We start from the raw sequence: 23,143 nt of genomic DNA, 5'->3' as shown, positions 1-23,143 counted from the left end.
CTGTGAGCAAATTAGCAGGGTAACCAGGGAAAATGTTTGGCTTCCGTGGGTGGGAGCTGGAGCCATCTGTTCCCAAGTGCTGAGAAAACACTGGAGCAGTCGTGGGGAGCCGTGGAGAGCACTCCCTGGCGCCCGCAGGCTGTGTGTCCCGGGGCAGGGAGCTCACACTCTCTGGACCTCACTATCTGCATCTGTAAAGCCCAGGGGGCTTGTGTAGCTGCCGGGACTCCAGAAGACTCCCTGCCTGCCTCCCTTCTCCACCTGCACACCCCCACCCCCCGTGGTGTAGTCGGAGCCCCTCCCAGGCGGCGGAAGCCTGCCAGCCGGTTGACACTCCAGACCTTCCCAGCACCGGCCTTTGGGGTTTTATTTACTGTTGGATTCGTTTTGCTCCCAAGCTGAAGATAGCTTTATTGTTTCCTCTGCATATAAAGATGGTAACTCACCAATCCAGAAATGGATGACACAGGAAGGTAAGCCAAGTGAGACGTACCACTCCTTGGATGGAGAACATGTGCTGAGGGCAGTATCTGCCCAGATGATTCTGTGAGCAGCTTGCCACGTCTGGGGGCCCGTGTGCGGTGAGATCACGGACTGGGAGACTGCAGAGACAGACAGAGGGTGACACCCCATCCCCTTTCGCTCCTTGTCAAGGTCCCTGGAGACTGACCCCTGACACCGCATCCTTTCCTCCCTTCGGGAGAGCGGGACGCTTGGGTTTGAGCCTCGCCATTGGACAAATCGAGTCCAACCTGGGCCTTCCGCTGCGGGACCGCTGAGCAGATTCACTTGCCTCATCTGTAAAGTTGGGGTTCCAACGGCAGCCATGTCCTGGGATCATGGCTAATTACACTAATGACAGGGGACGATCGTCCAGCCCGCGGGCACTGAAGTCGGTGCCCGGTGGCTGTTGGCCACGAACAACAGGATCAGCCATAAAATGCCCGGGGCATCTTGCCAGGCAGTGACTCTCGATCCCGCGGGCTCTGTGCTGGGTGTGTAGGGCTTCGTGACGAGGCTGGACTGTCCAGCCCGAGGTCAGTCCAGGCCGCTTTCCGCAGGCCGCCTGGCGCAAGGAAGAGCTCGGGCTGCAGAGTAACGACTGGCGACCCATGTTGTCTGGCAGTGGGGGACTCCTTTCACCCCACAGTTCCAGAACATCCAGGGAACGGGTGGGGGGCCAGCGGCCAGGGCAGGCCTGAGGGGGCCTTGTCACGGGGCAGGGCAGGGGAGGGGCCCCCAGAGCGCTTAGGGCGTGTGGGCCTGGGTACTGGGGGCCCACGCAGGAAGGGTCTCCACCAGGGATGGGGATCCTCAGACTGTCGGGGTTAGCGGGCATGTTCGGCACCTGGAGGTCAGGCTGTCCCCAGGCTGCGGAGGGGGCTGGATGTGGCCCTTGGGGGCCAGTGGGCACAGTCTCCATGTCCCTCCAAGCCGTGGGATTTAGTGAGGGAACATTCTAGATGCCTCAGCTCTGCCTTCCCAGTGCTGTCCTGGAGAACAACCACCACCAGCTCTGCTCACCCCTAAATTCTGTCAACGGCTCCTGCCGAGGAGAACCACTGCCCCCCACTGGTTCTCTGTCAGAGCAGTCCTGAGCCCCCTTCTGGGCTCTGTGGGGACGTTTTCCCCGATGCCTGGCTACGTGGCTGGCATGTGCAGCCCCAGACCAAGGGTGACCGAGGGGCATGCTGGCGTGGGGCGTGAGGACAGAACTTGGCCACGTAGGCTGTGATGTCCACACTCGTGCACATGGGACATTTCACCGTGAGCGACGGGGCTGGCAGGGGTGGGAAAGAAGGGAGGTAGTGGACCGGAGTTGGCTACGATGGGGGATCAGAAGTCAGAGGTCAGCAGGGTGCCACTGTCCACCCCCTGCTCCCCACTCCCTGTGTCCTGGAAGGGAGCCTAGTTCACACCAGGTTGTTACAAGGTGTGAGACAGAATGCATTTGTTCAACAGTGTGCTTGATTTATAGCTCTTAACTATTTGGACCCATGGCAGGTGGGCCTTTTGCTATTTGACCTTTGCCCCAGGCCCTGCAAATTTAGGGACAGGGCTAACCCCTCGTTCCAGACTTGATACCTTCGACCTTCGTTCGTGTGGTTGGGTCCGCCCGAACACCTGCCTGTCCCCTTGGAAGTCTTCCTGAGCCAGATGCTGCCGACGCCTGCGGTCATTGTAATTACAGGCTGCACTGTTAGGAAGTGGGGCGGTCCGAGGCCCAAGGGTGTTTGCCGTGGGCGGGGCCAGCTCGGGAGAAGCACAGTCCCTGAGGCGCTTAGCTTGGCTGCATTTTCCTAATCCCTTTGGAGAATTAAGGAAACTCAGTGCTTGTCGCTTGATAATGCCATTTAAGGATTTATAGGTTTCAGGCTCTCCAAGAGAAAGCCCAGACGGCTTTGTTCTCGACTCGCCAGGTGACCTTGGTCTATGGCTCCGTCCCTCCTCCTGTAAAGGAAGGAAGTTGGCAGTGATCAGCGGCCCCTGAAATGTCAGGTATCTAAGGGGGTGGACTGTGGTTGCCACAGCTAGTGTTGGGTCGAAAACCTTCCTCATCCCACCCCCTCCCAACCCCGTTGGGGAGGTGGGGCTGTCAGGCACGAACCAGGAGGCCAGTCATGGGACGGCATCCACGGGAATGCGGTGGTTGGTCGGGGATGGGCATATGGCTTGAGCATGGCCCCCCCGAGCCTGCCTCAGAACTTCGGCTGGATCGTACTGGTAGGCTTCTCCCGAAGGGCCTCCTGACTTGGGAAGCTAGGATTGCGCTGTCTGCCATGTGCCAAGCGCTGATGGGCAGAAGGAGGGTCAGGATGACAAGCACAACAGAGATGGAACAGAGAGGCAAAGCCCAGACCGTGTTAGGACCCTGGATCTAGCCTTACCTGACACCTGCTCCATGAGCCCGTGCATTCCCTTTCTGGCAGAAAGCTGTTCTAGTGGTGTTTCTACTACTCGGAATTGGAAGAGATGGATGGGCCTAATGCTGGGAGGAGGAACACTTGGATTTCTTTGGATGCTCAGTGGGGCCCCTTGCTTCCTCCCAAAAACCAAGAAGCCTCCAGGGAGATTTCTTCCAGCTCTAGAGGCCCAGACATCTCAGAAGCCACCGACAGGATAACTGTGGTGGGCTCATCCTCAGACTACACGGAATGTCTTCCTGGGTTGGCCCTTCTGCCCCCTCCAGTCTGCTCTGGGCTCTAGGAGGCTGCCGCGTAAGGGCCACACCAGCGGGGTCCCTGCCTCTGGCTCCTGGTTGGGTTTGGTCAACAAAAGTCCCTGGCGAGAGACTGGAGGGAGTGAGGAGGGTGGGGTCAGGACATTTCTTCCCTGACTCCCACCTGGTGAGGTCGCCTGGCCTGGCGGTGTCTCTTGTCCTGCCATCGTGGCCTCCCAAGGCCGCTGCGTGATCCTCTCATTCCAGACTCCAGTATCCCACCCTTCTCCAACTCTCTGGGTTCGGAGACAGCTGCTTCGGTCCTGGCTCAGGTCTCCGCCTCCGCTCTTGGAAACAAATCCTCCGGAATCGTCCCAGTCTGAGGGCGGCGTCCGTCTTCTCTGTGGGTCTGAGCGATGTGCGAGCCGTGAAAAGCACTAGGATCAGACGACACAAGACAGCTCTGGGTGGAGCAGCAAGGGACCCGGCCTGGCGACAGCAGATAAAGGCCCAGGGTGGGTCTCGCGCGAGCCCATGCCTCTGACGCTCCACTTCCCCACCCAGAGCAGGAGAGGTTGGCCCAGACGAGCCAAGACTCCCTGGATTCCGCTCCTCAGAGCAGCGTATCGCGGGTTTACAGGCTTGAGGTTCCTACCACTTATCGCCCATCAAATGATTACAAAAATGTTGGAAGTGATCCCACGCAGTGATGGCGAGGATGAGGGAAGAGGAGGCTCCCCCGGACTTTGCTGGTGGGAACGTGACATGCTGTGGCTGTGCTGAGTAACAAACTGCCCCCCAAAACCGAGGGCAGCCCCTCATTCTGCTCACGGATCTGGAAGTCAACTGGGCTCAGCCAGGCCGTTCTCACTCTGCGTCTCAAACCTGGTCGGTCATGTGCACATGGTGGCTTTTCCCCTTGTGGGTCTGCTGCCTGGGCCACGGCTCACAGTGGCGGGGATGGAGCTGCCGTGGCTTCCTTGCCACACTGCTCTCCTCCATATGGTGGCCTTGCACATGGTGGCATGTAGTGGCTTAAATTGTGCCCCTTAAAAGTATCCCCAAAGTCCTAAGCCCCAGGACCGGTGAATGTGACCTTGTTTGGAAATAGGGTCTCCGCACAGGTTAAGAGGAGGTCCAGACGGATTAAAAGGGGCTCTAATGCAATGACTGGTGGCCTTAGAAGCAGAGGGAGACATGTCCACAAGCCAAGGACTGCCCGGGATCGATGGCTTTCGGCAGAAGCCAGGAGGGAGCCCAGAGCAGACCCCCCTCCAGCCCCTGCAGGCGCGGGCAGAGCTGGCTTCTGCTGACGCCTCTCTCCTCGGCGAGTAGGTGGCCGTCTTCTCCTGTGTCCCTATGTGGTCGTCTCTCTATGCCTGCCTGTGCCCTGAAACCCTCCTCTTCTAAGGACTCCAGTCCAGTTGGATTGGGGCCCATCCTCGGGACCTCATTTTACCTTAATTAGCCCTTTAAAGACCCTGTCTTCCGAAGACACATTTTGAGACACTGGGGGTTTTGGAATGCGTCATCGCTTTGGGGGGGTCACAGTTCAGCCCACATGATGCGTTGAATCATCTGGTGTGTGGTATGTGTTGCAGAGGCCACAGGAGACGGGTCCACGGCAACTCCAGGCTCCCAAGCACTTTTCCCAAGGGACCCAGTCACCGCTGCCTTGTTCTGTCCATGGTGGGTTTGATTCCTGCTGAGGGAGCCATGGGCTGGGAGGAGAAAGGAAAGTGACTGGAAATAAAGATTATAGTCGATGAAATAATATACACAATATAATGTTTGGGGGAACGTGCGTTGCTTTATGAAGTATGAGCGAGAGCCGTGTAATAAATATTCATGGGGGAAAAGAACTCTGCCCTTAGCCGAAGGTTTGCCGCTGGGTCCTTGAACATCTGCCCATGGAACCCGGGGACACGGAGGATTTGGGGGTGTTTCTGACATACCCTAAAGTATCACAGTCCCTGCCCCCTGGCCCCCAAGATGTCACAGGGACGAAGGATGAAGCCTGCTTGGAAACCCCTTCCTGGTTTGCAAAGGCCTGTCCTCAGTGGGGCTGTCATTCAGCCTCAGACATGGGGAGCTCTCGGCCTCTGGGGTCTGTGACTTCATACCCCCTCGGACCTAATTGTCCCTTTTTAGCCCAAGGGCTGCGAGGCGCTTGATGGCATCCCCATCTCAGTTTTCCTGGGCTTTTAAGGGACTTTTAATAATTGATGGCATGGCTGCCTTCTGAGCCCCTGGGAGCTGAGGGTGCTTCGGATTTTTCCATTTTGACCCAAGGAAGGAGGGAAGCTTCTCTGGGACTCTGTCTCCCAGCACCCCTAGCCACATGGCCTGGGGCAGGCCGCGCCTCCTCCTTGGGCCAGAGCCGGTGGCGGTCATGATGCTCTGTGGGGAGTCATCCGGAGACCATAGAGGCAGTGGGCTCTGGGAGTGGGATTCAGGGCCCCGGGCCTTTCTTTCTGCCAGAGGCCCCCGTACCGCTGGGCTACCTCACATCCCTCTGGGGCAGATCAGTCCACGGCCCCTGACCCCAAGGCTGCGACCGGCTCAGCAGAGCTGCGTGAGCCTGGCCGGGCCAGCAGAGCCTCCTCTGAGCTTTGCGACATGGGCGTGTGGGGGAGCAGGCTCTCCCACCTGGGGTTTTGAATCCATGACAGTGGCGCCCCCAGCATTCGTGCCCACCCTTACCCCAGCTCTGAGGGCGCAGCGGCTGCACAGGGAGGCTGATGGAGATGAGCCGCCGCGGCCTGGTGGCATCTCTGACCCCCGGCTCTGGTCCGGACACCCCTGTGATGTGAGCCGTGCGCTCCCCTCTTGCTTAAGGCAGGTCGACCTGGTTTCTGAACCTTGCCCCTGAGAGAGTCCTGAGGAAGGCAGCCATACGGTCCTTGCTGTCATGGCATTTACAGCAATGAGGGGGCAGGGATGGCAGGTGAGATGCCCTCCCACAGAGACCACCGCTTGTGATACATGGGAACGAGGGGAAAGTGAGGGGCTGGCTGGAGGGTACCCGGGGTTCATGGCGAGGATGGTCAGGCCAGGCTTCTAAAGAGCTGTCAGGAGCCGGGCGGTCCATACGTGGAGGGGATATCCTCACCTTCATCCGCTCGAGGCAGGGGGGCTCAGGGCCCAGAGGAGGACTGGGTAAGTTGCAGGGGATAAAACCCAGCTCAAAGAACCACCCTGGGGCTCGGGCCAGGGGAGGCAAGGCCTCAGAAGCTCTGGAACCTGGGACTGGACTGCAGGGAGGACCTTCGGGCTCTGTCCCTGGTCACTCACGGCTCCCCAGCCCCATCTCCCAAGAGGGCCTGACCCTCCTCTCTCCACCCCAAAGGGAGAGGCCCAGGGCAGAGTCCTGGTAGGCCCGGCTTGGGTCCCACGGCCACCCGGTGGTTGGGGGGGGCAGTCAGACGGGCCCCATGGCTGGGGGAGCTCATTCCAAGAAGGGGCTGGTGTGGGACAGCAGAAGATGAGGCATTCACAGTGATGGGGGTCACCCTACAGCATCTAGAATATTCTTCAGGAGGAGAGAGAGCCAGAAATTTGGGGAGAAAATACATTATCTAAGAGTTAAGTGGGAATCAGCCCTTCCAGTCTATTCTGGTCCCTTTGATCCTTATCGGTATTGTCAACTCCATGACAACAGGGGACCAGCTCTTTGAAGCTGCAAGTGATTTCTGTAAGCAACCAAGTTTATATTTTTATCCCTACAAACCCTCCCGACGACTGCTTTCTCAGGGGCTGTGGTCAGAGCGTGGAAGGCTCCTGAGGGCCCATCTGCCTGCAGGGCTGGGGACACTCAGAGTGGGGGCGGCTTCGGATTCTGTCCTGTGACTTCATTCTGCCGCGGGCTGGGCGCGGCCGCCCCCGCCCCCTCAGGCCCGCAGCCCACGTCCTTTGCCTCAAGGACATTTGCAGATGGAGTGTCTTCGCTCAGCCCGTATTTCACTTGAAACCACAACCTTGAGCTCGAGAGGCCACACACAGTGACATCCACACACAGAGACAGACACACACGCCAATCACACGAAGACACACATATAAACACTCTCAACTCACGGTCACACAGAAACGCACACGCACCTGACCTACACACAGACGTGCAGCCCTGTGCCTCCACAAGCCTCACCCACAGACACACATGCACACAGACACACACACGACACACATGGACATGCTCAGTCTCACACGGAGGCATGGGCTTGTCAGTGGACAGGTTCACAGCCCGGTTTCTGCTTTGCAGCCGTTGCTGACGCCCGTGGTGTAAATGCTCCTTCTCTGGTGTGTTAGAGAGCTCGGGGGGGCAGGAGGAGGAGGGGCCCACGGAAAGCCAGCTTCAGCAGCCCCCTGACACCCACACCCATCCACCCACATGCACACACAAACCCCCTCTCTCTGCTGACCAGTCTCTCCACGCCAGTGCCAAGGTAGGCCTGGATTCAAACCTTCCTCTGCTGTGTGTCTTTGGTCACATTTCTCAACCTCTCTGGGCCTCGGGTCTCATAAAATGCAAAAACCCATCCAATGCTGATGTGAAGCCCCGTGCTCATTTGGGAAGGCCTGTGTGGAGCCTGGTGCCCAGTGGTCCAGCTGCCGGAGTTCCAGGGCCACACCAGGCGTGTGCTCTCCAGCCCCAGGGTGGCTTGGGCTGACGCTCCCCTGTTCTTGAGCAGGACTCGGGCAACCTCCAGGGGTACAACTTGGGGCCTTGCCAGCTTCTGGAGCCTTGTCTCCTCCCTCCCGACACCTCATGCTTCCCAGGTTGCCCCCAACACACCAGAGATCTGTGCCTGCAGCTCCCCGACGGGGGGGGGGGTCATTCCTGATGCCACCTGCTACCCCCACAGTGGGGCCCTAAGAACAGGGGCATGTGTTTTGTCTGTCTTCCCAAGAACCTGCCAGCTTCAGGGGACAGAGGCTAGTCCTGGCTCTCGTCCCCAGGGCCTGACACCCTGCGTGGCATGTGGCAGGAGGATCACATTGTCAGATTGGACCAAATGGGTCCAGAGGCTCAGCGCCCCGAGAAGCGGCAGGCCGGCTGCAGAGCAGGTGTGGCCTCAAAGCAGCAGCACCCGGCCCTTGAGGACTCGGCCCCAAACAACCACGAGCCAGAGGCCCCGGGCCGAAACGTGAGGGCGCAGAGGGGTCACAGGCTGGAAGGGCCTGGCGCGTCCGCCGGAGGACGCGTAGCTTGAACTGCTCTCCCGTGGCTGCGCCCCCAGAACTTCGGAGGGCCCCGCACTGGGCCCAGCTCTGGCATCCAGCCCCAGGAGGCCCCGGGCGGCTCGCCGCTCTGCCTCCAGCTGCCCCCGCTGATGGCAACGCCACCTCAGAGCCTCAGCCCCTGGACCCCCACTGCCGTTTCGCCCGCGTGGACTGGAGGGCCTGCCAGACTGGCTGGGGGCCGAGGCACGGAGGGCAGGAGCGACCAACCTGGCCTCGAGATCAAGACTGCAGCGTATTCGACCAGGAAAACAAATCAGTAAGCCGGGTGTAACACGGTGCGGACGTAACGCTCTTCTTAGGTTTCTTATTAAGACTCATCATCTTTCTACCGTATGATCCGCCGGTTGCACCCCGTGCTCCGTGCCCCTTGCGCTCCCACAGGAGCGAAAAACTGAACGTCCCCACGAAAACCTGCACACGGATGCCCACAGCAGCTTCATCCACGATGGTCCAAACCTGGAGGCCACCAAGACGTCGCCCACTAGGTGATGGGTAAAGTGGCATGTTAGAGGTGCTACAAAGAAAGGAGCCATCAAGCTGGGAGAAGACACAGAGGAAACTTAAGTGCAAATATTTAAGGGATGGGGCGCCTGGGTGGCACAGCGGTTAAGCGTCTGCCTTCGGCTCAGGGCGTGATCCCGGCGTTCTGGATCGAGCCCCATGTCAGGCTCCTCTGCTATGAGCCTGCTTCTCCCTCTCCCACTCCCCCTGCTTGTGTTCCCTCTCTCGCTGACTGTCTCTGTCTCTGTCAAATAAATAAATAAAATCTTTAAAAAAAAATATTTAAGGGAAAAGCAGCCAGTCTGAAAATGCCGCATACTATATGATTCCAACTCTATGACGTTCTGGAAAAGGCGAAACCGTGGGGACAGTGGCGGGTCAGTGGTTGCGGGGGGGTGGTCGAGGGCAGGAGGGATGAAAAGGAGGAGCCAGAAGCAGCTGCGGGGCCGTGGGCTGAGCGTCCTCCTTCCCTGTCCCGGGCCGCACCCCCTCCTGCCTGCTGCCAAGTGGCCTCAGCCCCTTGCTGGCACCTGCGGGGGTCACTTAGAAGCCAGTGGTGCCCAGAACAAGAGCCGTTTTAATAAATGAGGGAGTCTGGATATAAACCAGAAAAACGGAGTGGCGGGTGAGGGCGTCTGAAGGCAGATGCTGTGTTGAGAGTGAGCAGAGCCGGTAAGTATCAGCCTCGGGGTCAGAATCCAGCCTCTCCCCCGACCCCATTCCATGTGGCCCCCATTCCATGCAGCCCCCCGTTCCATGCAGCGTGACCTCCCAGGGCCCACCCAGCAGGTGAAGCCGGCTCCCCTGGGCACTTGGAGGCTGATCGTTAAACTTTTAGAAATGGTACAAGTCACTATTAAGAATTACATTACATAGGGGCGCCTGGGTGGCACAGCGGTTAAGCGTCTGCCTTCAGCTCAGGGCGTGATCCCGGCGTTCTGGGATCGAGTCCCATCAGGTTTCTCTGCTATGAGCCTGCTTCTTCCTCTCCCACTCCCCCTGCTTGTGTTCCCTCTCTCGCTGGCTGTCTCTATCTCTGTCAAATAATAAATAAAANAATAAAATCTTACAAAAAAAAAAGAATTACATTACATAAATGTATGATTAAATAATTGTCAAAGTAAAATCATAGTTGGGCTAGGCCGCCGTTAGGAGATGCCCTTTGGGGGCGCCTGGGTGGCTCAGTCGGTTGAGCGTCTGCCTTCGGCTCAGGTCATGATCCCAGGGTCCTGGGATGGAGCCCTGCATCGGGCTCCCTGCTCAGCGGGGAGCCTGCGTCTCCCTCTCCCTCTGCTCCCACTCATGCTTGTGCTCTCCCTTGCACTGTCTCAAATAAAATAAAAAAAAGAGAGCGAGAGATGCCTTTTGGGGGTTTCACGCAGCTTGTTTCCGCGCTCGCCCACCTGTGGGGGCCTCCTGTGCTCCAGCTCTCTCTCCTCCCGCTGGCCTCGGGCCTGTGAGGACTCTGGGTGAGCCCGGGGGCCTTGGCTTCCCTCACACGGTTTCCAGCTACTCTCAGGCGGAAATGCTGGAGCGGAAGTAATTTCTTCTGAGATTTCAGAGGCAGTGAGAAATCGCACCTTCCAGAGGGCCGCCTGGAGGAGGGCGGGGAGGGAATGGGCGTCTCAGGCCTTGGAGACCTAGCTGGAGGCAGCTTCCTGGGTGACCCGTCCCCGGTGGGGCTCAGGGGAGGGGTGGAGGCCTGGGGGCCTCAGGGCGGTGTGGCCAGGTCCCCTCCCTGGGCGCCTGGGTGGCATCCCCCACAGCCTCTCTCGGGCGGCTCCCATGAGGAGGACCCAGAAAGCGCTGTCCCACCACTGGGCGTCACCCCCTGGAGTGGCCTAATCTTCCTGCAAACACTTCACGCCTGATGAAATCACAGGCTCTGGAGCGCAGGCCTCACAGACCGGCGAGTGCGAGGTTTCTCGGTAAGTGGCTCTTACAGACTCTCGAAGAGGCCCCTGACGTCAGGGAGAGGTTCTCGAGTTCCGCCTCAGAGGAAGAAAATGAACGTGTGCTGTGTGTTTGAGAACAGCCTCTGCCTTCGGAGCCCGCTGGGGCGCGCGGCCCAGGAGCACAGGGGTCAGGGGCCCGGTCCCGGCTTTGCCACCACCCGCCCGGGGGACTGAGGCAGTGGCTCAGCTCTGCAGGGAGGATGCAATGGGCCAGACCCGACCTGATGAGGCAGGTAAGGAGCCTGATGTGGGTGCCTGGTACGACTTCCAGACCCTCGGCCCCGACGGCCCTTGAGGGAGGAAGCAAAGCATTCAGCGATGGGCAGGAGGGGTCCCGCTGTGCCCAGGTGGGAGGAGCGGACCCTGAGAGGCAGGGGGAATGCCAGGAGAGCCGGGCTCTCCCCCAGGACGCACTGGCAGGAGGCTCCCGGGATGGAGGAGGCCGGCTGTGCGACTCGGAGCCCAGACCTGCTTGTTAGGCATGTGTGCATCTCAGTCCGAGGCGGGAGCACAGCTGGACGTTCTCCCTTCTTTCCCATCACAGACTCCGAAAATCTGATATCCTATGTTATCCGAATGTGTTTCAGGTTATACGTCTAAAAGCGGGCACTTTTGCAAACCATCACAATACCGTGATAACGGTAAGAAAAGCGAACAGTGTTTCCTTAACGGCGTGGCACGGACCTTCAGTGCTCGCATTTCCCCAGATGCTTCATAAATTTTCCCACTCTTTATTTTAAAAACATCAGCCTTACAAAGTATAAGGACACCTACAGACCCTTCCTTCTGCGTTCGCGGAGATGGTCATCTGTCCTTACTGATGTCCAGTGTTTTATTGGTAGGTAACGGACATCATTTTAACATCCCACACAAGCCATTATTACTGTTTTTATTTTCCTGTTGAGTCCCTATGTCTTTATATTCACCAACAGGCTTATCAATGTCTTTGCTCATCAGGTCTTTATCCCCCTAAAACATAATACATCTTTTTTTTTTTTTTTACTCTTATTTCTTTTTCATCTCTCTGGGAAAATGGGTCATTGCTCATTCATTCAGCAAGTGTTACTTGGGTAGCTCCTGGTGTAGACTCGTCATTTCATTAAGTGCGTTATTCGCGTCCTAGATCTGCCACGGCGGGGCGTGATCTCCTGTTGGCCCTCCCTCACCGCTGTATTTGTCTCACTGTTACTGGTGCAGAAGACTTGGTTTGTATGGCTCTCATAACCAGACACCTAACTGAGCATTCTTTTGTGATCTGGACACATTCTCATGGGTTTTCTTGGGTCTTCCAGGGAGACGATCATATTATTTGCAGATAACGAAAATCCACCTCCTCCTTTCCAGTATTTTTTATTTTGCTTTTAATTGTGGTAAAATGTACATACTATAAAATTTCCTATTTTAGCCATTTTTAAGCGTGGAGTGCAGTGGCGTTCGGTACACGCACAATGTTGTGTGACCTTCACCACTAATTCCAGAACCTTCCACCATTCCAGACAGAAACTCCGTCCCCGTTCCCCAAGCCTTCCCCACGCCGCCCCCGCCCGGGGCACACGGCACGCATCCTGGGTCCTCTTCAGGGCCAGTGGCCAGGGCTGTCCTGTCCCTTTTCGCCGGCAGGGCAGTGACTTGTGTTTGTGGCTGTCTCCGTCCCTGCTGCCATCTCAGAGAGAATCAGGGTCCGGCCCCATGCTGCGGTCTGGATCTGGGGTCCCCAACCCAGGCATCTGGGCCCTGACCTGATCTCACTGGTCTGCCTTTAGAGTTTCTCCACCTGAGAATTTCCCCTTCTTTCTTTTGCGCCCCATCATGCATTTGCATTTTTAGCTGGAGTGGGGGTGGTTCTGCGTCCACCAAGTTCATTTCTGTTGCTAGAACCCTCCACATTTCCCTACCGGCCCACACAGACTTCCATGGCAGGCTTTCCATCTATGGAGCAGAAAGCACGGTGCCTGCCTCCCCCGTGGGCGCTCCGGCGTCTCCTTTCCACGGTGAATCCTCCATCTAGTCCGTGATCGGGTGGAACACAGTCAGGCAAACGCGGCCGAGGGTGAGTGTTAAGTGACAGCTGGGTAACCACATCTTCTCTTCACTGGCCTGTTTCTTTACCAGGTTTTATTTTAAGCTCTTCAGAGCATGTGTGTTGCTATTGCGAACCTTTGCTCAGAGCTCTCTGGCAGCCAAGCTCTCCCCCGGCTTATGCAAATAGAACCCCCCAGAAGACAGCCCCCACGCGACTGCACAGAGCTCTGGGTTCCCAGCCAGCAGAGCCGTGGGGCCGGGAGCGTGGGGGCGGGCCGCCTCTCCACGGCCCACGGGGCCCCGAATTCAGCTCTCCCGCCGTGGACTTCGGGTGCGGGGTGCCGGGCGTGCGCCTCCTCTCGGCGGTAGAGACACCCATGAGAGCAAGACGATCAGCGTCCCATGGGCTGGGGAAGACACGAACGGACCGGAGTCCTCGCAGGCTGCGAGGGGAAGCGAAAGCTGGTCCAATCCTGGGGTGGTCTCCCAGCACGAAGGCCATCGTCCCTCCCCGCCTGCGGGTGCCTGCACCCCTGCAGCTGCGCATCCACAGCAGAGTTGGTTTCCCTCCCTGGCGCCTGCCCTGACCCTCTCACCTGTTCTGGCCAGAATGAAGTCAAAGTGACAACGTACCAGGTTTTGTTTGTGCGTTTGAAAGAAGCGTGGCAGTTCCGCTCTGGCTCTCGATAGCCGGGCCGCCCCAGGCCGCCATGCTGCCCGGAAGTCCGGGCAGCCACGAGGGGAGGGCGGGGCCAGGCCGGCGCCGCGATTCTGGCTCAGGGAGCCACGGGGCCAGGGAGCCACGGGGCCAGGCGGCGAGCGGCGGGGTCCAGCCAGACCGCAGGGCGCGGACCGACAATGACCTGCTTCGAGCCGCCGCAACCCCGCTCCTAGGTAAGAAAGAACCCGTGGGAGTGGCCCGGGAGACGTGTATACAAGGACGTTGGCAGGGATAACAGCCGCAAACGGGAGACGACCACACGTCCACCCACGGGAGGATGTGTAAACGAGCGACCTCACTTTCACACGACGGAGAACCACCCGGCCACGAGGACACACGGGAATTTCCTGAAAACCCAGGAGAAAAATGTATGTACACGTCCTGATCTAACTATATCCTCGGGGACAGCGTGGGGATCTGCAGCACCCAGCGAAGAGCCTTTGCGCTCCTTCCACCCATTCACAGACCTGGTGCGTATTCCAGGATCGTTTAGTGAATGCTCTGTATTCGAGGAGGGTGCGGGCTGCGAGGAGAGCCCCCGAGAGGAGGGGGCTGTGGGCCCGCGGCCGGGGCACTCAGAGAGCGGAAACATCCCTTCAGGCCTGAGGCGGGATGAGAGGGCAGACCCAGCACACCTGCCCCTTCAAACAAGCCTGACAAGTACAGAGGACCTGCCTGGCCCCACGTCCGACCGCCCACAAGAAGCCGGAAGAGTCCTGGTGGCCGGGACATTGGAGGCGACCTTCCCGACACCGGACACATGCAAATGCACACCTGCACACACAGGAGTCACACCCCGCTGTGGGTGGAACATCAGATCCTAACTCTGGGGTGAAGCCCTGGTGCGTGGGGGTAGTGTTCCTCTAAGAGGGAGACCCTCAGTGCCCCCCGGCCCTCCCACCTGGTGAGGATACAGCGAGATGCGGTCTGTGAACCAGACATGGAATTTGCCAGCACCCCGACCTGGGACCTGCAGCCTCCGGAGCTGGGTGAGACTACATTTCTATCGCTCCTCCACACATCCCAGCCGTCTTGCTGGAGACTTGGTTCAAACCTTCTGTCTGTGATCTTACGCCTCTTGAACGCCCCGCGTGCCCTTCACTCAGCAGCCATCAGTTCTAGGTGGCCTCTGCAAGCCCCCCCCCCCCCCCCCCCCCCCCCNGCCGAAAATCCTTTGTCCGAGAGCAGATGCCAGTTTGGGAACTGGAAAGAGAAGGCCCCTGTAAATCGTTGAGGGAGAACACGATGTCGCCGCAGAGCTGCATACTGATTTAAGAAATCAACTTATAAAATGACCTGTTAGAGAAGAAGCTGGAAGGAAACACACCAAAATGTTAACCCTGCTTTAGTTCAGGGCGGGGATGCAGGTAACCTTTGTTCTCTTTGTCCGTCCAGATTTTTTCAGAATTGTCCACACTGAGCCTCCGTGTTTATCTTCAGAAAACTCTTACCCATGTTTACCTTTGAACACAGAGCAGCTGGGATGTGCTTCACGCAGGAGGACCCCCCCCATCTGCCCCTGCCAGGGACCACTGCACCCCACTCCCTGGGCAGGAGGCAGGGGGAGCCCCCCTCCCAGCACTGGCCAGCAGGCCTCCTGCGTCCTGGGCCCGGGAAGCAGGGCCTCTAGGCCTGCACCTCACAAATGCCTGCCCAACCTAGTAGCTAGGAAAAAGAGGGAGACAGCCCAGGGCACCCACCCCTGTGGAGTTGCAGCCCCTGTCCGGTGGCTCCTCCCCATGGGTCATTGGCTGTGGAGCGGGTGGGAGAACGTCTGGCCCACCCTCACTGGAGAGAGGAGGGAAGGGACCAACAGCATCATCACAGGAGTGTGGCATCTTGGGCTGAAGTAGGACAGTTGTCCACCCCATTAGGAAAACCTTACCTTCAGGGTTTCCAAAGACCAGTTGGTCGCTGCAGCGTAATTGTAAACCGGAATAAGAGGTTTTGATTTTTAAATAGATTTGCAATTTTTATTTAGAAAGAGCCCAGCAACCATGGACCCCGCCCCGCCAGAGTAAGCTGGAAGGTCCAAACCCTCAAAGCCCAACAGGGAAGCCACATTGAAGTTCAAAACCAGCACGTTAATGGTGACCTGTTCCTGCCTCTCACGACCCTGTGGACGGAGGGGACGAGAGGGAAGGTCCCCTTGGAAAGCACGGCCAGCAGGGACAGAGCCCTGTGGGATCTGCTCCCGTGACCTCCCAAACCCGTTCCCCTTGCAGCGCCTCTCCAGGGACCACGCCAACCTGATGGGCACTTCCTCTCTGGGAGGCCACTCGCAGAGCAAGCCCAGCCCCGGGGGAGCCAGGGACCCCGGCAGCTGTGGCATCATGTCGATGGAAGCAAGTGCTCAATTTAAAAGCCCCTAACACCATTAGTCCCCACGACCACAGCTGCCACAGTGGTTACAAGGGCGGCAGGGAGAAACTTCCAAGGGTTTCACTAATTTTACTTAAGGGCTTGCTTTAGAGCTGGGTTGGAACCAGGTGGCCCAAAGCATCATTTCAAAATGGAGTTGGACCTTAGAACGCCCTCTGTTTAATATGCACGTTGCCTTCTTGCTTCAGGTGCCTTGTGCCCCGCAGCACCGGCCCCTTAGGACACTCGTTCAAGGACCCATGCACACTGTGCAGGCCCCCGCTGGGCATTACTGCCCCATGTACCTGTCCGAACCTGCTCATGTCCTAGGTCTGGCAGACTCCAACTAGCTTGGGGAAGGTCAAATGAGGGAGGTCAAGGGGGCCTCCTCCAGGCACACAAAGGGCGGCAGGAAGTCCCGCTGTCCTGCTGTCCCGGCCACCCTGCCTCACGCTCCCTGGAGAAAAAACGCCTGGTTGCTCCAAGGGAGCTCAAGTACATTGTTACGTTAATCCACTAAGAAAAATACAGCAGGAAAAACAAAGTCACAAATGCTCTCTATAAAAAACAGGAACCTCAATGAGCACATGGAAAGACTTAAGGAGTCTTGTGTGTTTCCCTGAAAAATTAAATGCTGCGTCTGTGTCCTCGAACAGGGCGGCCGGGATGAGACCGGCAGCAGGGACGTGATCCCAGCGGCTTCGGAAAGTCACCTGCTGACGGCACTGCAGGCTTCTCAGAGGCAGAACACGAAACACGCAAACAGACGCGTCTGAGCCTTTGATGTAAAAGGGACAAGTCCTCCAACCTAGAGGGAGCCGTGGGGCGCAGCGGTGCTCAGAAGGACGGGCTTCTAACAAGTGGCCAGACCAGCTGCACCTGAAGTCACAGTCGAGCGGAGCCGAGGCCGCAACGTGCGGAGCTCATGTGTTCCCCCCACCCGCGGGCCCCCCATCGCCGGCAGGCCAGCGCCTCCCCTAGCAGAGCCTCGGCCAGCAGGGCCTCCCAGCGGCCTCCACACAGACAGCCCGCACCTGCCTAACCCCACCCATCCCGCAAGATGCAGCGTCCTGAGGGAAATCTTTCCGATGAGGCCAAGAATATTGGTAGAAAGAAGTGTTATCGTTTAGTTCACAAAGGACAAAAATCAATTCTGGATGAAAACCTTTATAAGATTTCAGTCGGACTTCAGGATTCTGGTACTTTGCCATAATATTCTAGGTGGAATTACAGTGCACTTAAGTATGGTACAAAGAGACGTACAGCCTGGGAGTAAGGAATGAAGCAATGGGGGCAAGAAAAGGACACCACAGTTGTAAAATGCGAACAGCAATGGGCTTTCCAGTCTGATTGGGTCTGGAATGTAACCCGTAAGCACATTTACTCATGGTGCACACCTGCAAGTGCACATGCACACCCACACCCACACCCCCACCTCACCCCCCACCCCCACCCCATATACACCAGCATCACGTACAACAGGTTCATCTGAAAAGGAAACGTAAGAAGGAATATTATTAAATCACAACTCAGTAAAGAATGAAACAATATGGAGAGGACGTATCAAAACAGTCCCTTTAAATTCTGAGCTTTAAAAGGATTTAATTTTTCCAAATTAAAGACTTTCCTGGTTTGATTCCAGGGACGGATAAGAGGGGCTGGCCATGCCTCAGAACCCAATTTTCTTTTGTGCTTCACAAAATCCACAGAATGAAAAGGTACATACAGGCCAAGGGTTAGGACCTGGGTGGGAACTAAAATATACATCAGTGAGCTCTGCCTGGCAATGAGCTATTGTTATATATTTTCAGTAAGAAATCAGTTGTTCACAAAAGAGAATTCTATACAAAGCACTCCTCCCAAACAGAAAACCCACGGCTTGAATGCACTTTCTTTGTATGTCTCCGACACCGCAGAACCCAAACCACAAGCTCTCGACCTGTCCCTCTTAAGAATTAAGTACACTTGTAAAAAAACGTATTTGGATTTTCAGCTGTGCTAGCTAGTGTCACAGAGACATTTTAAATGAGAGCTCCTGTCATTCCCTGCATGCAAAAGATGGGACCTCCAGACGTTTAGGGCAGGGGACACACAGACCAAACCAGCATGGCCCACGCACAGCTCCGTGCGGCCGCTAATGATTACAGAGGCCGCCAAGGACAGCAGCGTGGAGCCTGGAACGCCGCTCCCGCCGCCGCCCGCCCCGTTTCCCTCTGCGAAGCTGTGACCTGAGCACGCCTAGTCTTTCCGTATGTGACCCCATTTTTCCGTCTGCTCCCCAAACGGATCTGTCCTAGGCAAAGCCTGGGAACTCCGTCCTTGGCGGGTAGAGGGCGGGCCGGCCACTCCAGGGGAGCTGGTGTCCCGCACTGGCAGAAGGGGCTCTGCTTGGGGGCGACCGTGGCCCGGCAGCGCTCTGGAGGCACGTCTCCCCACCCCTCTGCCCAAGACCCACGCAGGCAGCTGCTCGGGGGCCCTGGAACCCGGGAGATGGAAAGGCAGGGATGAACGGGAGTCACGTGACCTCGATGGTGCCGTATACTTACGTGGTGCTTATTGTACCTTTCCGACCAGCTTAGTATTCAGAAATAAGAACTGAAGAAACACGGTCGGTTTCATTCTGTAAGACCAGTGTCTGTATCAGGGTTTACTGGGCGCCCACAGCCCACCAGGCAGGGATCGTCCTGCGGTCCAGCACAGGAGACCCAGGCCCCCATGGGGCCCACCCAGGCCACACCACCAGGAAGGTGCTAGAATCAGCGGCTGCATGCAGGTGTTTTCTACTCCAGCTTCAATCCAGCTGTGGCTTCCACGGCTTGAGAAAGCACGAAGGGTTTGGTCCCAATCCACACGGGTCTATGAAGAAGTGTCTGGGTTTTGTTTCCTATCCTGTGATTCTTTCGGGAGCTTGAAACATTATGACAAAGTTAACACTGGTGTACGGTGTGGGGTTGAGCAAATCAGTGCCACGTCGGGGGCGGCTGGGGTGCCTTTCTGGCTGAGCTTCGAGCCCAGCGGCAAGAATTCTGCTAACGAGCATCTCGGCAGCTTCCCCAGGTTCTCTCCTTTCCCGCGTCCCCTACACACGTCTCAGGCCCACTGATGCCCAGGCACAACGGGGCTCCTTCGGGCAGGGCAGGGGCGACGGTCACAAGCCGCTCAGGCCACCTTTTTGAACCGCCCGTCCTACCGTGGAGGAGATGGTGGCTGCCAGGGAAGGGTCCCACGACAGACGAAGACACGACCTCTGCCAAGAGAAACCACAGAGCAGATCTGACTCCCCACATCGCCACGAGCATGAAAGCCAACACACAGACGCCAAGATCGGCCATACTGAACACAAACAGGAAAGGCCGTTCTCTGTTTGGTCATCAGGAGGCCCTGGCTCAGGGCCCCACATCCGCCACGCGCCTTTGACACTGACTTTCCCGTGAACACTAGCCCTGGCCAACTGCGCCACCGAAGACATGGAGTCCGAGGCCTTGCTCCAGAGGGGGAGAGGGGGCCTTCTAGGCCCAGTCCCGGGTGGCCCCTGCGAGTCCTCGGGTCAGGAGCATCCTTGCTCGGGGCTCAGCCGACGTGTGCCATCTCACACCAGGGACGGAGGGTCACAGTTCATCAGGCAGCGGGCAGTGCCAGCTGCAGAGTCCAGTCTAGCCTGCTTCACTTCCGACTAGCACAGCACCTCGTTGCTGCCATAAGCAGTGCTTCTAGAGATTTCCGCTGCACTCAGGACTTACTCTGGGTGCCCTCTGCACCGAGGCTTCCGCCTAACCCGACTGCTGGACACGCAGACCCAGGAGTGTGGGCTGACCTCGAGGTCGGGCACGTAGAGTGCGCTGTCCGCGCCGCTGACGCCTGCCCTTCCCCTTCTCCCGGCCACACGACTGCCACGACCAGCACAACCCAGAGCAGATGCTCGGCCCTCCTTTGCTCCGAAGCCCGACAAAAGGAAAAGGGAGGGCAGGTGCAGTATTTTCGCTTTTTTTTTTTTTTTTTACTTCTGTCCTTAACTGTCACCGTTCCAAAGCCTCTATAACGATCTTTTACACCATTACCTCCACTCGAATTGCCTCACAAGTTGGACTGCTAGATGTGTTGGTCTGGAATGCAGAGTTCGAGGTATCTGCGGTTGTGTAATTCTGTAAAAACGAAAAGGGGAGCTGGGCTAACACTAGGACCTGTGACCACAATCTCACGTCATTTTGCTGAACAATTCTGTAAGATTAAAATAGAAAAGGCACATATCACCCTGTAAAGCAGGTGCTCAGAGCCAACCTCCCGCCCCCCACCCTTGCTTCTACCTCTAGTATTTCTGACGCAGGTGAGAAGAGCCCCTGACAGACAGCGGGGCTCAAGGTCAGAGGGAAGTTTGGGTGCCCCCCACACTCTAATTCTGTGCTTCACGGGTACAGGGAATAGCTACAAAATTCTCTAAAAACAAACACCCCTCCCAGTTATTCAACAGGAAAATTAAAGACCAGATAATTTAGTTACACAAATGAGACCCCTTTCCTTTGCTCTGGCCTTCTGAGGTGTTCCTTCCAGTTCACGTGCTGTCCTAAAGGAAGATTTCTAATAGCAGAAAGAACCCCTCTCCTCCAACACCCACATGAAAAATAAGGCCAGAAATAAAATAAAGTCCGGCAAGCAAGAAATCCCAGAATAATCCAATTTGGAAAGAATTTAATTAACAAAATAAAATGGGGGGAAAAGGGCCCAGGAGGGGCTCTGGGGAGAGAGGACCCCTCCCCATGGCTGAAGCCCCCCAGCCTGGCAAGCCCGGAGGGGGCTCTTGGACCCACCCGAGCAGAACCCGCCTCGACACCCAGAAACGCTCTGCACGATGCCACCTCCTCCCCGCATACGCTCCTCCTTACATACAGGTTTTAAAAACCAAGCAACTGCAGTTGTTATCAAGTGGCTTCTAGTTCTCCTATGCTGGCTCGGCACATTCATGCATGCAAAGCAAGGTTTCAAGGGCTTCACCAAACAGTTAATTTTGGCAAAAAGAGAAAACAAACAAAAAGCTAAGATTCCTAAGCAGGATTAAAAGCCACGGAAGTGAAAACGATGTATTTCTCAACAGTATGGAATAAGACTACAGCTACGATCTTTTTTTTTTTCTTTTTAAGTCTCTGCCATCCTCTCTCCAACTCAGGTCAAAGTTCATAGCAGCATAACACAAAGTCCTCCGTCAAGCCGGTGTTCTCTGCTTTGGGGGTCAGAGTTCACAGGTCAAGTTCAGTCCGTCCGAAGAATCATAGGAGGATGCTCACTGTCCTCCTCCAGCCGCAGAGCGCCGGCCTCCTCTTCCAGACACGCGCCGCCCACTGCTCCCAGCTCGTCTGCATAGGCTGCGAAGAGATAGCACAGCCATGCTCAGGGGCTGGGAGGCAGGGAGGCTGAGAGGCAGGGAGGCTGTGAGGCTGGGAGACTATGAGGCTGTGAGGCAGGGAGGCTATGAGAGAGGGAGGCTGAGACGCAGGGAGGCTGTGAGGCAGGGAGGCTGTGAAGCAGGGAGGCAGGAAGGCTGGCAGGCAGGGCCCGGCAGCTGCAGGGACCAGACCTGGACAGCTACAGGCTGCAGTGCACACTAAGACTGAACTGGGATCCCTCTCTGACTACAAGCATTTTGTGGCCTTGGGCAGCTCAAGATCAAGTCTTTTATTTTCCAAAATTCATAAATGTCAAAAAAACAGCCGCACAGTAAATAGGGGCTTCCCGACTGACAGGCCACAAATTTTCCTCAGTAAACATGGAGGATGGGGATAGTTCTCGAACTGGTGATGCCGGATGCTCGACACCGGACATGCAGTGCTTCACCTGAAAGGGCCACTTCCTCTCAGAGTCACGGTGAGCACATACAGTCTCCCGTGTGAGCAAATCCACAGGATCGCCCACCTGAGGTCAAGCTGACTGGGGGGCAAAAGGGGGGGATGGCTGGATGGCCTCATCTGTCTGCACGGCGACCTCCCAGCTCCCGTGGCAGGAGGGCCCCCGAATGCAGGCCTACAATGCTGCCCTCCCAGGACCCGACAGCTGAGGGGATGTCCCACCCATGCTCACTGAATGAGGACACGGGACCAAGGACACCTGCCTGGCGATGTCAGAATTCAGGGTAATATTTCAGCCAAGAGGTGGCCAGCCACGTGTACCCGAAGCAGCCTGAGCCATCAGGACTATTTTTCCTTCAAAAATGAAGAAAATGAATTCAGGCTGAAAGCCCCAGCTGACAAGAGCTTGCCTCTGAGCCTACCTGTCCCCTGCCCGAGGGAAAGCGGCAGGTGGGCCGTGCTGCTCAGGGAAGAGCGCCAAGCACGGGCTGCAGCGGGAGGGCCTGGCATCAAGGACCCTCCCGGCCACGGCACAGCCCTTACCAAGTCTGGTCGGAGACGAAGGCACGTGAGTACCTGTGGCGACAGCTGCACTGTAGGTCTGGGTCACTAAGGGGCAGTCGTGAGAGGCTGAGTCTAAGATTTCATTGGTCGTCTCCATGCTGCCATCCAGCCTGGAGGAAGCAGAGAAACACGGAAACCCTGAGGCCGGTCGGGGGTCCTGCCCACGCCGCCTTGGGGGCCCGTAGGGCCAGACGTGCCGCAGCAAATGCAAAAGGCCGCACCAGGCAGATGCGCGTGTGTGCTCCTTGTGCTGGGCTCACTGTAAGCTCAACCCCATGCATCTGGTCACCTGGAGTGTCACCAAGATGTGCACATGGGAAGTCTGATGAAAAGAAGTTACACCCACTGAGATAATCTTACTTTTGCAAGACTAAGGATCATAAACACAACTCACTATTAAAAAAAACACACCCACTTTCACCCCAGTTATAATTATGGTACTAGAGTATCATTTTTAGAGAATTTCTGGATAGCTTTAAAAAAGCAAAACCAAAATCAAACGGCAGTACTTCCCAATGAACAAATACTAATGCCTTCCTTTCAAAGAGGACACCTACATGTCACAGCGAGACAGCAGGCACTCCGGGAGCGCGCACCACCCTGGGGAGGGCACCAAGAGCATCACCCCTTTCCTGCAATGTGCTAAGTTCCCGCCTCTGTCCACCCTGTCCCGCACCAGCCACCTGTCCGATCTGTGCCCAGGCAGTGAACGGGACGCCAGCAGAGAGGTGCGGGACAGTGGGAGCGTGCGCGCGTGAGGCCTCCCAGCACAGGCCAGTTC

At 57.1% G+C, this 23,143-nt stretch overlaps 1 protein-coding gene and 1 long non-coding RNA gene across 6 annotated transcripts in view; both read right to left on the bottom strand.

The window, feature by feature from the left end:
• Positions 1-398: 398 nt before the first annotated feature.
• LOC117804114 lies at positions 399-13,747 on the bottom strand. The gene is made up of 4 exons (XR_004628314.1): positions 13,513-13,747; positions 3,345-3,597; positions 2,086-2,451; positions 399-602 (listed from the first exon to the last, which is right to left on the bottom strand). It is a non-coding gene; the product is annotated as an uncharacterized LOC117804114 (long non-coding RNA).
• Positions 13,748-17,546: 3,799 nt separating this feature from the next.
• Positions 17,547-23,143, bottom strand: part of WIPI2 (WD repeat domain, phosphoinositide interacting 2) — a 40,443-nt gene continuing 34,846 nt past the window's right edge. For 3 of the 5 annotated variants that reach the window (XM_034669752.1, XM_034669753.1, XM_011221307.3), the window contains 2 exons: positions 22,342-22,472; positions 17,547-21,318 (listed from right to left, as the gene is read on the bottom strand). In XM_034669752.1, the coding sequence (XP_034525643.1) occupies positions 21,206-21,318; positions 22,342-22,472 (244 nt within the window). In that variant the 3' untranslated portion in view covers positions 17,547-21,205. The remainder of the gene's footprint in view (positions 21,319-22,341; positions 22,473-23,143) is intronic. The other 2 variants (XM_034669754.1, XM_034669755.1) reach the window with 2 other exon arrangements.

This window comes from Ailuropoda melanoleuca, chromosome 10, assembly GCF_002007445.2.
Source record: "Ailuropoda melanoleuca isolate Jingjing chromosome 10, ASM200744v2, whole genome shotgun sequence".
Taxonomy (NCBI): Eukaryota; Metazoa; Chordata; class Mammalia; order Carnivora; family Ursidae; genus Ailuropoda; species Ailuropoda melanoleuca.
Note: the sequence above shows the minus strand (reverse complement) of the source record. Positions and strands in the feature narration are given on the sequence as shown.